This window comes from Buteo buteo, chromosome 26, assembly GCF_964188355.1.
Source record: "Buteo buteo chromosome 26, bButBut1.hap1.1, whole genome shotgun sequence".
NCBI classification, from domain to species: domain Eukaryota; kingdom Metazoa; phylum Chordata; class Aves; order Accipitriformes; family Accipitridae; genus Buteo; species Buteo buteo.
In genome coordinates, this window is record NC_134196.1 from 14,850,627 (window position 1) to 14,871,287 (window position 20,661).

General features: G+C 38.1%; 1 protein-coding gene across 4 annotated transcripts in view; it reads right to left on the minus strand.

The window, feature by feature from the left end:
• RAB3IP (RAB3A interacting protein) overlaps window positions 1-20,319 on the minus strand; it is a 34,363-nt gene extending 14,044 nt beyond the window's left edge. Inside the window, exons 1-6 of one of the 4 annotated variants that reach the window (XM_075057941.1) lie at window positions 20,244-20,319; window positions 11,637-11,912; window positions 11,167-11,428; window positions 3,817-3,912; window positions 1,187-1,264; window positions 612-815 (exon numbers count right to left, since the gene is read on the minus strand). In XM_075057941.1, the coding sequence (XP_074914042.1) occupies window positions 612-815; window positions 1,187-1,264; window positions 3,817-3,912; window positions 11,167-11,428; window positions 11,637-11,887 (891 nt within the window). In that variant the 5' untranslated portion in view covers window positions 11,888-11,912; window positions 20,244-20,319. Of the gene's footprint in view, window positions 1-611; window positions 816-1,186; window positions 1,265-3,816; window positions 3,913-11,166; window positions 11,429-11,636; window positions 11,913-20,243 lie in introns of those variants that run through there. The other 3 variants (XM_075057942.1, XM_075057944.1, XM_075057945.1) reach the window with 3 other exon arrangements.
• Between the last annotated feature and the right edge of the window lie 342 nt (window positions 20,320-20,661).

Genomic DNA, 20,661 nt, shown 5'->3' on the forward strand with positions numbered 1-20,661 from the left:
TAACCACTCAGTATCATAAGACCCTTCTCCACTCCCTGGTGACTTTTTGCTACTATCATTCCAAGGACTCAAGCACCAACTTGTCGCTTCATTATTTCCCCATTTTTCAATTACATGATTAGATTCAAAAAAAAAAAAAAAAAAAAAAAAAATCACAGGCTGCTCTGGAACTCTCCTGTTTTCTAATACATCATTGATTCTGTCTTTTTCCCAGTCTCTTTCACCCATTATTGATCTATAAAATGACTCTTCCTCTTTTATATGACAGTTTATGAAATGTTTATGAACATTTATGAACTTTCAGTGATGGATTTGTAAAAAGCCACCAGGACTTATTCAGTTATACTATATTTTTCTTTTTTTTTTTTTGGTTTTGGTTTTTAAATTCCCATCTTCAAATCTTATCTCACCTTCCCTTAATGACGTAAAGGTAAACAAGACTTGGGAAAATCACCACCTATTCATATGTAAGAAAAATTTTCTTTCATTAATGAAAAATATCTGTAAAATAGTATTATATGAAGATTTAATATATACTAGATTTACTGTGAGTAAAACAAAACAATAAAGCCAACTTATCAGCAAAAAGAGGACAATCCTTGTACTGTTACCTCTTTACAGTCTTTTACAATTGGCTGCATCATGGTAAGGTCCTGATGACTACCACCCATAGCGCTGCTTGTACTCTTGTTTCTTGCATGGCCTTTCTTAAAAGGAGTTTTTCCACCAGACTGAAACTCCTTAGTTGGAGATGTTGGTGAAGTAGACAGTACTAGTGTTTTCAATGCTGCTACTTCAGCCTGGAGGACGTCAATCTTGGGGGGTGGGGGGAAATAAAGTCATTAACAAACAAAAATATTGTGTTAGGCTATGAATACGTTAAATCATTTAACAAAATTTCCAGTTATCTCAGTCCAAATCAAGACTTCATCTTCCAACACTACTAACACACAGATGCCCGTGCAATTGCATACTGTAGTAACACTGGCGTCCTATGCACCTTGCTTACTATGTGATACGATACCGAAACACCAGCCATGTCCATAGGTGCTAGCTAAGAATACATCAAGGCAACACAACTTAGTATGTATTTTAATAACGTATACAAATAATGCTCTATTTACATCTTTGATTCATGCTTTAGATTTATAACCATGTGAAAAAAAGCAAGCTGGAAAAAACTCACCTTTCCTTGTGCTTCTTTTAACTGTTTTTCTGCTGCAGCTTGTTTGACATTAGCTTCTTTAACCATTTTGTGTGCCTCCTATAAAAAAAACATTTAGTTAGTGTAAATACTTCACACAAATTTACAATATCCAGTTTAAAAAAAACACTAAGGACATACTTTTGCTTCACAAAAACTACCTGTGAATAGTAAGTTATGCAACAGTCTGAAATTAAATAGTTACATACCAAAAAATACCTACAAATCTATCATTTGGATTCATCACTGGCCTACCAAGTTTCTTCTCCTTTTCCTGAGCCCAGATTCAGAAATTCAGCAAGTCCACCCACCCCGCTCCAGCAGGAACAATACCTGTCATGAACTCCAGGCTCCAGTCACGCTTCGGTTGCTGACAAGTCAAGTTCCTTGACCCCCAAGAGAAAGACTCAACCAGTAGCAACAAAAGCAACATGGGCACAGTAGCACATTCAAAAGAACTTCTCCCTTCTTCTAGCCAGAATAACCAGTTTTAGTCAACTGTAAATTTCTGCATGAAGGAACCAGTCAAACAACTATGAAGACTAAATTCTTACCATCAATAAAACAAAGCAACAGCTGAAAAATAGTTTGTGGATTAATAAACACTTTGTAAGTAGAACAGAAAAAGCACTAAAGATCAATCCAAGTAAAGAAACAAGGCTAAGCCAATAAAGAAGAAAGCATAAAAGGACTGGGGAATTTTTTAAACATCTTTTTACCTCATACCTCTAAGCCTTTTGTCTGCATAATGTATTTGTTTAGGCTCTGATCCAGCAATTTGCGCCTATGATCAAATTACAGTTCTCACTTGGTACTTACTGAAGGCAACAAAGATTGAAAGATCAGGGCCACCAACTAAATTACTTGGGATAGGATCCTTCTCATATCTGTAAAGCGCCTAGCACATATCTGGACGCTATATAAATAAAACAAAAAAGTTCATACATCATCATACCAAAAGATCTGGCTCCCACTGGCATACAACACAGCTGTATAATATGGGTTTGTAAAATTCTCTTAAGTAACAACAGACACATGCAGGAATGGGAACATACACATTTATACAATGTGTACAAATACATTTAACATTGACCATGCAGTTTCTGCTTAGTGATGCACCTCTGAAAGCAAAGCATGTTACAGTGCTATTACAGTGTAATAATGTAATATATACACCCAGCTGTGCAAAACAAGTCTCAATCCTCCACTGGGATGCATTAATGTAAACTTTAGCATATCCACTTATATGGTCACTGAGATTAGTGGGATTCAGAATAGAACATGAATTCAAGGGCTGTAGAACCCAGTACAAAAATCAAGAAATTCAACACTGTTTTGTTAGGGCCTCTTAGTGAAATCAAATCACAACAGAAAGTTCAAATGACATGCCCACAACAATTCTGAAAAATTAAAACTCAAACAATTATCACTAATACACTGTATTTCAAATATAGCTTTAACAAATTGATACATTGTTCTAAGTTATGAAGTGTCATTAATATAAAATTTCACTGATAATTTTTATTCCTCTACAGTTAAAATACCTGCCCAACATTCTCCTCCCCGCCCCCAACATACACAAGTATTTATGCTAAAAAGTACCTTTCCAGTCTCCCATTTATTCTCTACACACAGGAACTGCTTAACATTTTAAGTAACTTTGCCCTGCCGGGATGATGAAATAACATGCGTTGCCAACCCACAGAGCAGTCTGTAATTCAATTTTTGAATGTCAGTACTTTCAAGGTTTTAATAGCACTTTTATACCAATACAACATCACAGGTTTAAATACTGCTTCTAAAACATACCTAATGTTGTATCTTTATGCATATACTGAAAACGAATACTTATGATTTGGTAAACATACAAATCATCTCCAGATTATGAAATTTATTCTGACAGTTATAGGTATCACAATTTAGCCTCTAGGTTTTCCTATATATATTCCTATGATTAAAATGAGAACTAATCCTGCTTCAAGAATGGATTTAAGATTTTTTTTCTGTGTAATACAAGCTCACAATCTTTGCTGGCTCTACTGCCTTTTTCTCAAATGAAAAGGTCCCACTTAAAGTTCAGGCTTCTCACTTGCTAACCAGGTTCCACTCTGGTGCATCACTTGGTATTAATGTTTCTTTTCAAGTTTGTGGGAGTAGAATGCTGCCAGACCCAAAATTCAAAAGCTGAAAGTATGGTTAAGTTATGTACTTACTACCTCCATTGATCTGGAACTACGTTACTTTTTTATTTAGTCACCATGGCAACCCCAAATTTAGCTCTTATCTAGATAGCCTTGTTGTCAGACAGAGAAGCTGTCTCAAAATAGTTATGCCAAAAAATAAGCCTAAATAGTTTTAAGCTTTCTGATACATTTTCCTTATTTTCTTCTTTTTGTCTCTAGGCAGATTGACAAGCTAAACAAGGTCTCTTTCATCTAAGTGAGAAATCTACTGCTTGCTCTTAAGCCTCTACTTCAACACACCCAGATCTTCAGGACAGAAATCCCTTTATAAGCTTATTGCAGAAAAATTCAGCATACAATATACTGATTCTATATAAAACATCTGGCTCAGCTTCCTTTAAGTATATCACATCGAAGACTCCAACAAACCTCAAACAGACTAGCTGTAAGTTCTTCCAATTCCTGTCCAAGTTGATCTCGCACTTTAGAAAGCCTTTCACATTCTTCATCTTTTAACTTCAGCTCCTATGGAAAATTGAAAGTTATTTATTCTGACTTAGAGTAGTGATTTGGCCTTTTAAAGCTAATACCACAGAGAGAGGGGAGAAAAAGAAAAAAAAAATCAGAGGAACATAAAACCTTTGCTAAACAAAGCCTTTCAAAAAATTAACCTTAACACTAGAAGCAATTAAATTAATGCTGCACATACATAGCTATTTCTTCCTGCTATACAGAAATAAACCAGGTCAATCTAAAATGTCTCTAAGCTAGACATCAGCATTTCCAAAATACTCTGAAGGAAAAAAGACTTTTTTCCTGAAAGTGTAGAAAACTAAAGCCACTTAAAATATAGCTCAAATTAATTATTGGGACAGACAGAATACCAGTTCTGTTTACCCATTCCTTAACAGACACTTAAAGAAAGTAATCCTTTCAAAAAAAAAAAAAAAAAAGGCACTTTGTCTCAAGACAATCCGCAATTCTAAAAGAATCTTACAACATATTTTACTACAAATATTCTCCTGTGGATCTCCTTACAACTAACACAATTCCAAAATCATACAGTAATTATATCCTTGCTCTTGTTTATGCAGATATATAAATCAAATTAAAGCAACTTAATGAAATTCAAAATGTTATTTGTCTACAGCACTAAAAATTGAGTGAAGAAGGCCTGACCATACCACTTTTACAGTAAGATTTTTACAGATTTGACAGTATAAAGGTTATACATGCCCAATCTCATCTGTACTGTCCCAAGTCTGAGGGAGAAGTGGGGTAATTTACAGAGAAGTACAAAAAGTTCGACAAGGAATTTGAAAAAGCTCCTCTTCCCTTCCCCAGCCATTAAACTTTGGAATCTCTTGCAAGAAACAAAGGATGGAGAGGAAAAAATAAGGGAAAGAAAAGCAGCAGACAGCCCATTCTGACCTTTCAAGCATTTTGGGGGGGGGGGGGGGGGGGCCATAACTCCCCTCCCACCCCCACTAGTTCTTCCTCCTCTCCTTTTCTCCCTGCCAAGCTAGCTATTACACTATCATTGCTCCTGAAATGAGGGAACCAAGCCTGCCACTGACATTTAAAGACTCCAAATACAATCTAGCAATGATTTGCTTTGAAAAACTCCAGAAACCAGTAAACAGCTGCCTTCAGAAAACTCTGGGAGGCCAGTCACTGGAGAGTCATAAAAAGGCCCAAATGGCACCTTCCCTTGTGTTTCTGGGAGGTGGTTAGTATTTCTCCCAAAGTGTACATGACTGAGTAATGTACGCAACGACGTGGAAATGATCTTGCCTTGCTGCATGCTGATATTAGGTCTTGCTCTCAATTTCTGCAGTGAAACTGGCAATACATTCTCCTCTAAGGTGAAGGGTCCTGTTTGTCTTCAGCTCCTAAATTTCACAAGTGTTTAAGGCTGTTCTAAACTCTTTCAATATCAGAGGCATTATTTGTCCCTTCTTCTGTATGGTTTTAACTTCAGACATTTTGATTTATTTTTAGTCCAGTTTGTTTGATTTTTTTTTTTTTTTGCTTTCCATATGCAACCTTTTAACTATTTTTAAAATAAAGGCTTAAATGATGGGGTTTTTTTCCCCAACATGGTATTTCTCAAATAGTACTCAACTCTTACTTCCTAGCTACTATTCTGCACACAGTGGCATCTCTCTCTCTCAAAAAAAAAAAAAAAAAAAAAACAAGCAGGAAAATCACTACAGATAGAAGAAAGAAAAGGAAAAAGTAATACGAAAAGCCAAAGAGCAAAAAAAAATACTGGAAAAAAGAAGGGGTTAAAAAAGAAAAGGGAAACAAACTTTAATTTTGTATTGGTTTAAAGTACTTCCCATATTGGTTCTTAATAAGGAAATGAAAGATTCTGATGCAAAATGTTTAAAGCTCAAGTTTCATGTGTTCCTATAAATGCAGAGAATACATCAACACATTTCCTTTGGTTTACTTCACTGATTTGCAAGGAAAATGCTACATAAACATCAATAAATCTTAAAAGGATGTTATATTAATATTCAGGTCAAGAGTTATCAAACTCACAATGAAGGTAGAACTACCCCTTCTTCACTTTTGGGGCTTGGTGAACCCCCTTGGTTCACTTTTGGGCTACCACTATCAATACACTATTTTAAGTAAAATGGTTACAGTTTTGCCTGCAACTGGAAAGATTAGGGGGGTTTAGATTAAAATTTAGGTAGACAAGTAAAGCTGCGTAATGAAAACAAAAAGGAGACAACACCAGGCAGTCTACTATGCACGGCTGCTTAGCTAGATTTGTCAAACACTGGGCAAGCTTCCATGACACGATTCAGGAGGAGCATAATATAACACAATATTTTGCCAAGCAAGTTTAATAGCTCGGATTTTTTAAGCAGGGTAGAAATAAAAAGTGCCCAAAGCAAAAAGCTTAGCAGTTATTAGAAACATTACTACTGCCTATGTCTTAAAGGCATTACTGGAGACTTCCCAGCCATTCACAATACAGCAGCAGAAAAGACAACTGCGTGTGCTAGACTAACCATCCATGCTGCAGTCCTTCCCACATTACTGTTCTGAAAAACTAACTACATGAAAAAGATAAGCTAGTGTAAAGCACAACACACAGTTACCAAAGTAGACAATAAGAAAAATTTAACTTGCGTGGAAAAAAAAAAATCTTAAAAATGGAAAAAAAAAATCCTGTATCAGAGTTGTATTCTTGCTTATTTCACTTTGATCTTCACAGACAAGACTACAAGGTGGGTCTTTAGAAAGAACCAGTGAGATAAGGAATGCAAATTACTGCTTCAAAACCATTCATATTTTAAATTCTAGAAAGCAAATCATCCCATATCTAGTTCAGCAATTTAACCAAGTCAGAACTAGATGTGGAAGACCATGGAAAGACCAGATATTTTCTACAGATATCACCTAAAATTGGAACTGTGATATATTGCTGAATTCTGAAGTTGTCAAAAAACTTTATATTTATATTAGTATATATTTCTATATGACTGGTCTTCACTCAGCACCCAAGTTAAACAAGCTACATAAAAATCAGTCCATTGCAACCACATTTACAAGGGTGTTTAAATGTGAGAGAAGGTCCAGAAAATCTTTTCAAAGGTAAGAGCATTTCACAAACTATTGAATCATCATCTTACGGTGTGGGTGAAAACACTTCCGTTGTGCTTGTATGTAGTCTTCCACGTGCCTGAGAAACTTTCTATGCCTACGATATACTACTACAACAGCATCAGTCAGAGGTGTGGAAACTGAAAACTTTCATCACTCAAGTAGAGCAAGGAACCACTGAAACACCTTCAGGAACCAACCCATCTTTAACAATCACAAGCCAGTGGCCTTACAATTCAACTGCAACTTAGTTGTAGAAAAGCTTGAAAGCATGCTCTTCAGTGGAGTTGTGAGATAGTATATTATTCTGGAGCATCCTCATTTTTTTTGTTTGTTAACTTATAAGCAAATGACAACAGAAATTTAAAAATGCTGAATGTTCTGTATTTTAATACTAGAATTCCTGGATAGTTATTGTGAATCTATTCATTAATTCATGCAGAGTTTTAAAATGTTATGTTTACTGTGGAAAAATAGATTTAACTGCCAGCATTAGCCTGCGCAGAAGCACTATAATAATGGCAATAGCCTCTGTTACATTGGATGCTTTGACAATACAGGCAGAATAATGGGGAAAAAAAAAAATCTACTTCAAATCCTGTATCAACACACAAGATCTGAAGACAAGAGATCAAATTGTAACACTCAGGTTGTTTCTGAGATGAAGAATGCATACAGAAATTGAAGCCTTTGAAAGAAAAATCTAGATCTGAGGATCCAGTTCTTAAACTACGTTGAAGTCTACAATACCACATTCTGTACTGTCACCTCCTTCCCAAGAATCACTGTATCAGCATGGAAAAAACCCTCAGTTTTACTCTACTAGGGAAATATCAGTAATTCAGATTTCTACTACAAAAAGTCAAACTGGTTTTCCTTGTTACCGACAAGCTTACAGATCTTACTCTAAAGCCCGTGGGAAGCATGGAATTCATTCTCCAAGCGAATACAGTATTTGCAACCCTCATCTCTGGTAGACTGCTCTTTCCTCATCAAAGAAGGGGGCTAACCATCAGTGACAGCTCATAATTTCAACACTTCAAGAGAAAACATATCAACAAAAAACCCCAAGTTTCCTTCTGCAGTCATGGATGACATCATTATATTGACAGTCTGATTGATGAGGAAGTAACTTCAGGGCCAAATCACACAAAAATTCAAGGAAAACATGACTACAAACTGCCATAGCTCAGAAACTACAAGCAAGCTATCCAAAATACATGCAACATGCTGGTTAAATAAGATGAAAAACAGAAGGTATTCCTTTGCAAGGACTTCACTAAACTTGCACATCAAGAAATACATCAAAATACCATCGCTATTCTCTAAGATGTTATCTACATCTGGTTAATCTACCTTCAGTAACCACGGTGACACAACTCAATCCAAACATGGCAGAAAAAATGCAAATTCATAGAGACATGAGGAGATAAGGTCCCAGGCACTGAATCACTAAGCCTTTTAACACCTTCTGTTTTCACGATGCTGCTTTAAAAGGGTAGCAATACAAGGAGAGAGGTTCAGATCATATAAAGCAAGGGCTCTTCAGCTCCACTTTACAGAATATAGCCAGAAATTACGTCTTCAGTAAAAAAAATAAGCAAAAATGACCTGAATGGTCTCAACAAAGAATGAAAAAACTATGTCATTTTAATTAAGGGGGCATTTTAAGACAAAAGTATGTCCAATCTTACATAGAATACTGCCCTGCTGTTACTTCTGACCCAACCCTCCTCCCAATCTTATGACATGTTCTGCTGCTGTAACCAAACTAGATTGAAGTAGAAAGTGTATTTCCTCTTATCAAGAAACAAATTTTTGAAAGACTTTTTTTAACAATTTTGCCAGCAATGCTGTTCATTTTGAGAAGTGAAGTCTGAGGTCTTAAGAAATACAAAGGTATACACAAAGGAGAAAAAAAATCTTTATTCTGTTCCTGAATAATTTCTTCAAGAACCATACTTAAATGACTAGCAATTACATGCCATACATATATCCTCCAATATAAAAAAATGAGAGCGTATTAAGAAGAAAGTTGCACTCCAAGCAGAGACATTAAAAAAAACCAAACACACAGATAGTGGATCCCCAAGCTTCAAAATTTCTATTTCCTTTCTAGTTCTCTTTCTGATCACAACTGCAACAAATTCAAATCAACCTTTAATGCATATTACAATAGCATACAGTTTGGGTAAGAAATTTGAAACAAATGACAAAAGCAAGATATCAAATTTGTGTTTACTTTGTTCACTCCTGGAAAGTCTGTAGTCTGTAAGGTTTCCAGGCTCAATGAGCTCACAAAATTCAAGTGCAAATTGTAATTCTCGTTTTTCTCACTGTTCCTAATAAACAGCACAGAGACTTACAGAGAATTTAAATACATTACGCATAAAACAACCAGCTATACACAGGCACTACCTGTTAATTTTATCTACAGATTTTTAAACAAGTACACATCGGCGAAAGTGAATATACTTGGAAACGAAAGTTTAAAGACTGCGTGACATACTGAATACTGCAGAGTGGGCACAGCCCTACGTGAACAGCCATGACCTTTGGAAAAAAGCTATCAGAGACGAATTAGGGGTAGAAAAAACTAGTCCTCATGCAGGAAGTAGAACAAAGTAGGTATTACAGGAATAGGGTTTATTGCTGTACACAGTCTTGTAAAGACTCCTGCTGTGACTCCTGTGTTAACTGAGCAACTCTGAAACAGTGCAAGTTTAGGAAGACAAGCAGACAAAGAAGTTATCCATCACTGATAAGAATCAACCTGATGGGTTGAGAATTAGCAAGAACTCTGACATCAACAGTCTCAAGTTAGTGCTGAATTGCTTTTGTTAAGAAGACCCAAAGGGTGTGAAAATACAGAACATGCAGTTAGTATGTCCTAGCAGCCTTAATGCCATTTCCTTGAAAATGACCTTAACAAATTTCAAAGTGAAATGGGAAACACTTCAATCGGTAAGAGACAAAGTGGTATACACTGGAGTTAAGATTTTCAGGTAAACTCAAGGTAACAGCAGCAGATCTGAGTTGTCGTTTTCAAGTACGTTAGCTGTATTTTGGTATACTGTCAGGAGCTGGAAGAGCTCTTCTAAAGTTTAAACTTTAATTTGTTCTTGCTTTCTAAGGTTCCAAGTTTAACTGCTAGGATTATATATTCACATGCAAGGTCCTCAGACTTAACCCAGGTTAATGTTTCCTTTCAGTGGTCAAATGCCAAGTAAAACGAACACATTAGCAAAGGAAGCAACTAGTCAGCAATAAAATAATCAACAGAAGAAGTGATGTCAGAATCCATATTTAAGATTCACATTAACAAGGGCAAATGCAACTATGACAGAAACGATGACTACGTTCAACAAGATGAGGTAACAGACAGAGGAAAACAAGTAAACACAAGATAAGATGAGCTTAAATCTAAAGAACAGAATCATGTAGAGCAGAGGAAAGGACACAGATACAAATAGCACAAAATCTACTCCAAAGTTTAAGCACAGAGGGATGTTAAAATGATAAATAATGGCTTTGCATTTATATAGCACCATCCATCCAAACAAGACAAAGCGCTTTACAAATATTAATGAATTGAGCCACAGTGTCTTCAAAGGTATCCATATTCAATTTGAAGTGTGGTGTAACAGTACTCTAAAGACCAGCAACACCTTTATTGCTTCTTTCCTATGCAAGCATTCCCCTATGAAACATCACAAGCACCCTTGTTCTAAAGCATATTCCATGACACATGCTACACTTTTATACTCTAGGAGAAAGAAGACTCGAGAGGTATATAATCAGCATCTATAAATACTTATACGGTAACAATGGAATGACAGAAAATTACTCCTATTCTCAAATGTCAGAATGAAGGAATGGTCTACATTTCAAAGAAAAAGCATTTTTAACCAGATATTGCAGCAAAAGCTTTCCATGATTAAGTAGCAGCAGCACTAGAAAAAAACATTATCAAGGAATAATTCTAAACCATTAGCACTACACACATTCAGAAAACTTTACATAAAACAATTACATCCTAATAATTCTATAAGAAATGAGCAGACTCAGACTGCACCTTCTGGCCCGTCTATCATTCTGCAATATTAGAACCACTTTGAAGAGAGAAAAAGCAGGAGGAGACAAGACAACGAGCCTTACCCTCTGAGCTTTTGCAAGTTCTTCTTTCAATCGTTCATAGCCCTTTTCTCTTACTTCCAGTACAGATGGGCTCCGTAAGTGAGATAAACTGTCTGTACTCAACCCAAAAATATCTTCATTTCCTTCAGCAACATCTGCTACTGTAGCACCCTGCAAAAACTCTCTCTCTACGTTATTGCTCTCCTTTCTGGAATTATTGTGATTGAATGACCCACCCTGGGGTCCAGAGGTAGAACAAAGTACTGCGTCGGTAACATTGATGCTGTAAAGAGAGTGATATATTTTTTATTTATATAATACATTAAGAAGAAATATTTTAGAAATGGCAGTAGTGGTGTTGAATGTACCATTATGGACACAATTTAATATTACAACATTGTAAGTAATATTAAAATACTATCTTTAGTAAAGCAAACAGTTTATATGCAACAAACATCAGCAATTTAAATAAAAAGACACAGAGAACTTACCTGACACCTGATACTTCACCACAATTCAGTTGTCTGGGAGATGAATAAACAGGTTGTGTGGGAAGGTCAGAAACATTTAATGCATTGGGTTGGATTGGTGTGGAGGACACAACTGAAGGATGCGGTCGGTAGATAACACCGGGTGAGGTAGTTTGTTCCTGAGTCCCTGGCTCATTTACTCCAAGAAGATCTGGTGTAGTAGGCGAAGCGAGGTTCACTTCATGAAAGCCTTCCAAAGGGTCACTGGCCATAATAAAAGCCTCATCATATGAAACCCTGAATTAAATAATCACATTATCAGAATGCAAACAGGAAATATTTAATTATATCTGACAACTATTTGACTTAAAAAACCACTCAGACAAATATGTTCAGAATATTTCATCATATAATGGAAACTCTGGACTAATCTTGCAAAAGTATGAACTTCAACCACCAATTTTTTCCACACATTGGACTGCTGAGTGCAGAAGTTCTAATAACAGACTTCACCTCTAAATGGGATGATGAAATAAAGAACATGCTCTGTATTATAAAACAAAGTCATCTTTAATATAGCCTAGAGCTGTTTTGTATCAAAACACAAATATATTACATTCATAAAAGAGGGGGAGCCCTGGGAACCAGTAAAAAAAAAATTAAAAACCTAAAGCTTTGACTTTTAATCTCAGCGAAGCAAATGATCTAGAGACAGAAATCAGTGAACCTTTAAATAAATTACAGTCCATAGTGATTTTGGTTAAATTACACATCTGATCTTGTAACAGTTCACTGGAATGGCAGAACTAGCCAATAAGACTTCTCATGAAGTATGATGATGTGTATTTAATACATCACATGATTAAGTGATAACAACAATTGTGACTAAGTATCATACCAAAAATATATTACAGGTAAAAGAGTACTATGAATAGGCAATTCAACTGACAGTATCTTTTAGTTTGGGTTTCTTTTTTTTTTTTTTTTTAATTCCCTATGTTTTTCAGAAGATCAACACAAAACAAGTACAACACATAAATTTTACAAGCCCTAACAGAAAGCTATTTTCCAGCAGCTTATCAGAGATCACAAAAATCTTTGCATGATTCAAAAATAAAAATTGAAAGTAGTATGGAGAAATTTGTGAAGGAATTACTTAGCAGTGATTATTCACTGCAAAAAACATTTTCCATGTTATATAAATATAGAGAAAATTAAGGCTTCACAAAGGTACTTAACATGCAAAAAATGAACCATAGCATCTAAATGAGAGAATACATTGCATTTTACAGAGAAATTTGCTTGGATCTTACAACTGAAAAGACAAGGCAGAGAGAAGATCTAGAAAGATGATGGCCCATGAAGAGATGATGCCATCTACTTACATGTAGGTCCAGTTCATTAGCTACTTCATAAAGCACACAGGAAAACACAAAGAATGGAATCCCAAATTAGCATATGCAGTAATGTTTTATTTACATCAGTACTTTTTGCTCATCTTAAACTCAGAGAACACTGTTCAAAACTGTTTTGCCTCAAGTATTGTACTGTGTATACATCCATGTTAAACAAGTTGCTTTTCCACATTATCAGGTACATGTCAAAAATTCATTTGTTCAGACAGAAAGAGTATGTTACTAATTTTTCTCTGTCTCTGTTAATTGCTCCCACAAAAAAAAACAAAATCAACGACCTCTAAGAAACTACCCAGACTTAAGGGACAATAAGTACCTTACAAGAATTAAAAGGACTTTGCGGGGGGGTGGGGTGGTTTCTGCAGACAATTTCACACAGAAAATTGTTTTATTTTGAACTGTCAACAGCAGTTGCACAAACATGATTTACACAGAAAAACACTGTCAGTTTTGTGCTTTGGAGCTTTTCTGCCATAACACAGAGATGAACAGCTTATTTTTGAGTTTAAGTAAGTTTAAAAAATATTCTTGTTTGTTTTCCCTATAGTTCTTCTTAACTGTTATAAGCATTATAATTACATGCTCTAAGTGATGATAAAAATAAAGACTGTTGAGTCAAATTAAAATGAAGGGACTTCCAGAGCTACAGGACATTTCTTCAAGGTTAAATTTCAAAACTGTTTTCAGCTCTACAGGGCAACTATTACATGTCATTGTTTTACATTTAATAAGCTAAAATACTGCCATCTTGAAAAAAACCAAAATTGCAGAAACAGTTCTTTAAGGTTCATCAGCCCATCTGAAAAACACCTATCTGGCCAGCCTCAAACTCAGGCTCACATCTACACAAACACATTCACTTTCATTGTTCCCACCACTCTCCTCTTTTTTGATGACCAAGCAAGCCATACCCAATACTACTATACTGGCAACACCATGAAGATGTCTCTACATTCCTGATTCTTTGGATTCCAGTCTTCACAATTAACAGAAGATGCAGGCTTCTGAACAGGGATGTAGAAAGGCTGCCTGGATGCCTTTCCTTTTCTATGCCTACAGCACCTAGGAAAGTGCACCAAAAACCATCCAAGAGAAGCAAAGATTGAGAACCTAGCTAAGAGCAAAATGGGAACAATTCTTCTGCCACATCTTCCCCTCTGTTGACTAGTTTGAAAGACATGTTCCTAGTTCCACTGAAAACTCACAATCTGACTGGATGTTCAATAGTGGTACCACAGTATTTCGCATCACCAGTACCACTGGTCGTTTTCAGCTGCATACCTCATTGGGCTGAAATTTTCTATGAAAGTTTTTTTCCCCCCCCCCCAAACTGATTTTTAAAAAACATTATTTAGCCATTTCCAAGGGGAAAAAGGCTCAGGAAAAACTTATTTGTCAGTTTTTAATGTATTTTACTATTTCTGCACAAATCTCAGGGCTACTTGGAGCAAAAACTTTAAGTACATCAAGTAAGCGACAGTCTCAAAGATGCGCCATTCCATATCTTTATGATAATTTACACAAATTCAGCTACGTTATGAAGTGCAGAAAGTCACACTGACTCACACAGAGAAAAATGATTAGAAGCCTGCTTAATGTCTTCCAAATGTTCAAATGCATTTCTAGCTCAGGACCATCACATCAATCTACACCAAGCAAAGTCGTATGTTTGTAAAAAAAAAAAAATAATTAAAAGGAAATTAAAAAAAAATCCATCCTACCTACATGCTCCTACTCCTATGAGAAATGTTCCATTTAACTCCTTTCCTACAGCTTTTCTACCTAACCTGCCTATATCTTGCAGTGCTTTTAATAGTCAGAAAAAAAGAAAAAACAAATCCCAAAAGATTATGGAATTTTATTTACAAGACTATCACTCCGCTTATACTTTAAATATCAATCTCAGCCTAAACAACAGAGATTTATGAGTAAATAAATCCATGCATAACTTCTCAGTTATCAAAAAACAAGCTCTTTCTGATACAGTAGGTAAAAAAGTTATACAAGTTATTCCTGGAAGAGCTGAAAATAAAATCCCTCAGCTAAACTTTTCCCATAGCCTGTCAAATGGGCACTCGTAAGCATACCATCTGTGTAAAACACTTTCCATTCACAACTTTTTTCCTTCCTAGCGTTACTTCTCACTTAGCAGTGAGCAGGCATAATCTGGGTACACCACCCATACAAGACAGAGCAGCTCATATTAAATATCTCTGTTTCAAGATTCACAACACCATTATGTTGTTACCAAGACATCAGCTGAACACACGTTTTGCATTAATGAAACCAAACATACATGCAAAAAGCTAGGCGGTCCTAAAAATAAAAGCTCTCTTTTGGGAAAGAACTCTTCAAAGTAATGGTAAACAAAAGGAGGGGAAAAAAGCACATTAAATTTCCGCGTCATTAAAGACTACAGGCTTGGGTAAGGCTTGCGAGGGGGTTCGTATTATTGACTAAGGCAGCAATGAACAGCCTTGCTGTGAAGGAACATGAAGCACATGGTAAGCAGATAGCTTTACTAGGAGCCAAGCTGACAGTGTGTAAAAAACCACAGTGTTGACACAGCACTCTTTAGTAGTAATACTGCTACTGTGAACAAAAGCTGATATTCTGACATTTCAGGGCAGCACACTTATTAGAATAAAATCGTGGATTTTCTTAATACTTTTTCTACCACATTAATATATGGTGAAAGCTTGGAGTAGCATTACTGCCTACCAAATACATGATTATTTTTGTCTTGATAGCATGCAATTTGGATGATGTACAAAATTCAAGCAGTGTAATAAATCAGGATGAAATAACAAAATAAATTAATTTCCTTACACTTTCATCTGGAAATAACGCAAATTTGGTGGAAGCTGTCAAAATGTTGCAGCTTTTTACTACCTCTCTGCTGCCACACTTGCACTGCTGACTACCCACATAACTTCACGACAAAATGATGCTCTAATCTGCTATTTTATCTAATATTAAATGAAAACATACTATGAAGAAATCAGTTTAACAGCAGTCAGTTTAACATGTTTCTATAGCTTCTAACAGCAATCAAGAACTGAACACTTTCAACAGCAGTCAAATCAAAATGCTTAATCTAATTTTCTTGTTATTACTCTAAGAGGGGTTCAGCTACTTGTCTGAATCAAAGCAGTCAATAACTAAATACTAAAAAGCTCCCTGAAAAGTAGTAACTTATTATGGTTTGTTTTCTTCTGAAAAATAAAAAAAAAAAAGTATTGGCAAAAACCACCTACTACAAACTCTGGAGTTTGTCTTTCACAGATTGCTTTTAAATACAATAAAGGTTGAAGATGACAACTTAAACAATCTCCTAATTGTTATAGCCCATTTAAAACCAACGCCAGCACGAAACATTTCACATATCAAAAAACTCATTTTTAGCTTTAATAGTAAAGAGCACCATCACAACAGAACGGTTACCTGCTCAAGTGAAAAAAAAAAAAAAAAATCACATAAGGAAAAACAAGTCACTGTTTCTAAACTTTCTGATGAAAAGTAAATTCTAGTTAGCATTTACCAAAAAAGGTGCCTATTAGGTATAGTGTTTTAATCTTCACACAGCAGGCCTTTCAAAATGTAATAAAGTCTCAAGGACTCCCTTTATTAGACTCCAATGTCTGCTTCAGTTAATTTGGCAGGGGATAGGAAAGTGGATTTTGTGCAGCAGTTCCTCAAAAGGACTGGCATTAGCCCACCACTGGGCCTGCATTCTTCTCAGTGGGCTTAAAAAAAAAGTTTTGAAATATTTGGCATTATACAGTCTGGAATATAATATGTTTTAAGCTCTAAAGAACTCAGCAGGGAATTAGAGTACTGGACTAATAAATACCTTTTAAAGAAGTTCAATTAAGTACTGCTACTCCATACCTAGACCTATCAGGTGAAGCAGGCAGTTTAAAAAGTAAAATTCTTGTACAGCATATACGGACACTAATTTAAAGTATCCAGTGTGAGATATTCATCAGATATTGGCAGGGGACAAAGAAGTTTGGTGAATTTTTTTTTTCCTAATCTGTTTTGTATTTAAGCTTACCCACAGAATTCAAGCAAGTTCAAACACTGTTATCAATGCCAGTTCATTGCACAAACACAATTCAAGATTTGGCAGAGGAATTCCCTTAGGGCTTGCAAAAAACAATTCCCACCTTTACAATTTTGCAATTACGATAGAAATTTCTGCTTCAGGAGCCCAAACACGCAACAAATGTTTTTTCTGAGCCAGTAAGATACGAGAGAAAAGAAAGCATTGTACTACTCCAGTCTTTACGTATTCTACTTTTATTTGCAAATGACTTTACACTACATATTTACCAACAGATGGTAAATTAGCCAAGATAGTAAATAGAAGGTAAATTGTAAGTTAGGCAAGTCTACAGAATTCAAGAGCTAGCAAAACCACACTTGGTTCAACGTGAGAATATTTTTTTATTGCATTCCCACTAGTGTTGTCATATAATGCTATGATGTGGGACTTCTCTCTTCTTTACTCTCATGTTAGGCATTCAAAACACTATTTCACACTGTTTGAAGAGAGACATGTAGTCTATTTGATAGCGAGATTTTATAAAGTTAAAAGAATTTTTGTTTTGCTGAACTGATGATTAAAAAAACTCTTTTGAAAACTTTATTATAGGGATATCTTCAACTAGAAAAATACAGGTGCAGACAGCAAGCGCCTCGTTCAGAAACAAGCAGCACACAAGATTCAAGGACCTATATTTATGAAGTGCTTGTGAAACCTATAAATAAACATGGTTTAGAGTCTGGTAGCTAGTACACCTCTTACTAAAGAGAAAAATCAGTGCTTTGCAAGGTAGAATACTGCAAACTTTTATTGTAAACAAACATTCAAAGAATGCTGTCGGTTCACAAAGACTCTTTACACCAAGTTAATTTAACTGCAAATATGATTATCTTTGCAGACACTGTTCTTTTTAAGGCAGAGTGTTGTTCTGCCTTATCTTGGAAACAACTTCACAATTCCACCTCAGGTTTAAGTCTGATCGCAGTGACTGTGACTACAGTCTCTTTCTTGCCAAGACTTGGACCCAAAGACCCTCTCATTTTCAGTTAACACCGAAAATACTCAATTAGTAAACTTAACTAAAAATGATCACAATTTTCATGATATGTAAAGCTTTTTAAATGTATCAGCAAATGCATGTAAAGAAACATTTTCTTAACTTCTGAAAAAAACGGTTAGCATATTACTGAGCATAATTAAAGCGTCTGATACAAGTGTTAGTCAAGTTACAGTAAGACAAGATCTTAAATTACATATTAAAAAGGGTCTTAAAAATAAAAATCCAAAGTACACATTTCTTTTCTGGGAAAAATCCATAAACTTAAGTGGAACACTGAGAGACCAGCTCATCTGGCATTTTACATGAATTTTAAATCAAGTCAATAGAAGCTATGAAGATAGCTGCAGTCTATAATCAAAAGGCTTATTGTGACTGTTCTCCTACAGGAAAAAAATCCCCCTTTTAAATATAGTGTCACAAGACGGACATTTCAGTCGCAGCTGTGAGGTGCACTCCCATTTGTTATTTATTAAAAGCATAATGAGAATGGTAAATTATTTATTCTTCTTTGCTCACTAGGTAACGTTAACCTAGCACAGCAGATGAATGACTGCCAAGACACAAATACAGAAGGCCTGACTTTAACCCTTCCCAGAACTCATTAAACAGATCTATAATAAAAACAACAATAAAAATATTAAAGCAACAAGACCTCAGGTTTTGCCCTGCATTTTACTGAGGAATACAAATATTTGAACAGATGGTAGCTGCCAATACACACTTCTATACTGAATAACCTTACATCTGCTTCAAAAGAGAAGCTGATAATTTCACAGTTACAGCAAGTCTGTGGAAGATTAATTATTTTAGCTATCTAGATCACTGGTTTTAAGACTTCCTAAGAACATGCTCACAAATGAACACGGTGAACGAATCGAGCAATATAAAGCTTAGCACACTGTCTGCAAACAAAACGGACAACACTCTCAAACTGCTGAAAACCCTGTTGCTTTTTGTCAGCAAGAGGAGCATGGAGGGTGGCATCAAGGCTTTGGCCACTCGGGGTTCTCCTGCTTCCAGAGCCCTGCGACTCTCGGGCAACTAGTGGAGCATCACCACTTAGGCAGCACAAATTTCTGCACAGCTCATCACTCGCAATCAACTTGTAACCAGAATTTCCTTTCTGAGCCCTACTCTCTAACCTAACAGCATTACGAAATTAAGGTTAACTGGAAAACCCTGCTGCTTAACTACTAGAGCTTACAAGACTACTTACCGGCGACCAGGTATTAACCTCGATATTGCCCGAAGACCTTAAAGCAACCAGCAACGCCAGAGGCGAGCGCAGCTCCCCGGTCCCACACAGCAGACCTCCCCTCCCGTCTCCAGCCGCCCCAGCTCCCGGCGGAGAGGGACGAAGTTTGTGAACCCACCGAGCGGCCCTGGCCCCCCCTCTCCCCCCCCCGGCCGAGGGGTCTGTGAGCGGAGGAGAAGACTTCAGCGCCGGCTTAGCCTCTCCTCGCAACTCCCCCCTCCTCATTTTAGTCATTCCTGCCCGGACGCCCTTCCCCACCCCGGCAAACCCGCAGGGGCCAACGGCTGCTCCCAGCCGCCGGCTCCGGCCGTGCGACGGCTTCTTTGTCCGCCGCCGGCTCTCTCCCGGGGCAAGCGCGACCGGCGCTTTACCGGGGTGATCCCCGAGAACTACTTTTGCCCAGTGTTGCCCCTCGGATTTCGGGGACCAAGCGCATCTCTACCGCCGGCTTCTCCCTCCGCACCCACGCAAACCCCGACGGAGCCGGCACCGACCGGCCCAGCGGCTCCTTCCCGCCGCAGACGGCCACAGCGGCACGGCCCGGGCCGCCACCTGACCCCCCCGCCCGCCGCGCTCTTCCGTGGCGGGGGACGAACCCCCAACCCCAGCCCCCGCAGCCAGGGGAGCCACAGCGAGCGGGCGAGTCCCACCACGGCAGAATCCCGCCCGCGCCCGGTCACCTCGCCCCGACAAGGGGCAACCCTCCCCGGCAGCGACCGGCTCCGCCCGGGCGGGCACAGACTCCCGGCAAGGCGGCGCCGGGTAGGTACGACGGCGTTACCGGGGATCCTCAACCTCCTCCCGTCCTCGCTCCCGCCACCGGGGCCGCTCAGCCCCGCCGTCCACGTACCTGCCGAGCCCAGCCAGACCGGCCGCCGCCGACCGCCGCACCGCGTCCCCTCAGCAAACCTGTGAGGGGGGGGGGGGGGGGGGAGGGGGCGGGGCGCCGGGCAGCCGCCGCGCATGCGCCCAGCGGTCGCGCCGCCCGCAGGGAGGTTGGGGGGGGAGGGAGGGAGGCAGGTGTGGGCCACCCGCGCTGGCGCCCCCTAGCGGCGGTGTGAGGTAACCGTAACCGCCCCCGCGGGGACGTGAGGGGAGGCGGGAGAGGGCGATGTCGTTCCCCCCCGGGCTGGGGAGCGGGCTGTGGGGCTGGGGAGGCAGGGTGAGGTGAGGTGGAAGGGCGGCCGGAGAGGCTTCCTGTCAGTGGTGGGGCCCGGGCCTCACCCTCTGCCCTTCACCCGCCAGTGTCCCAATGGACTTCTGAGGGA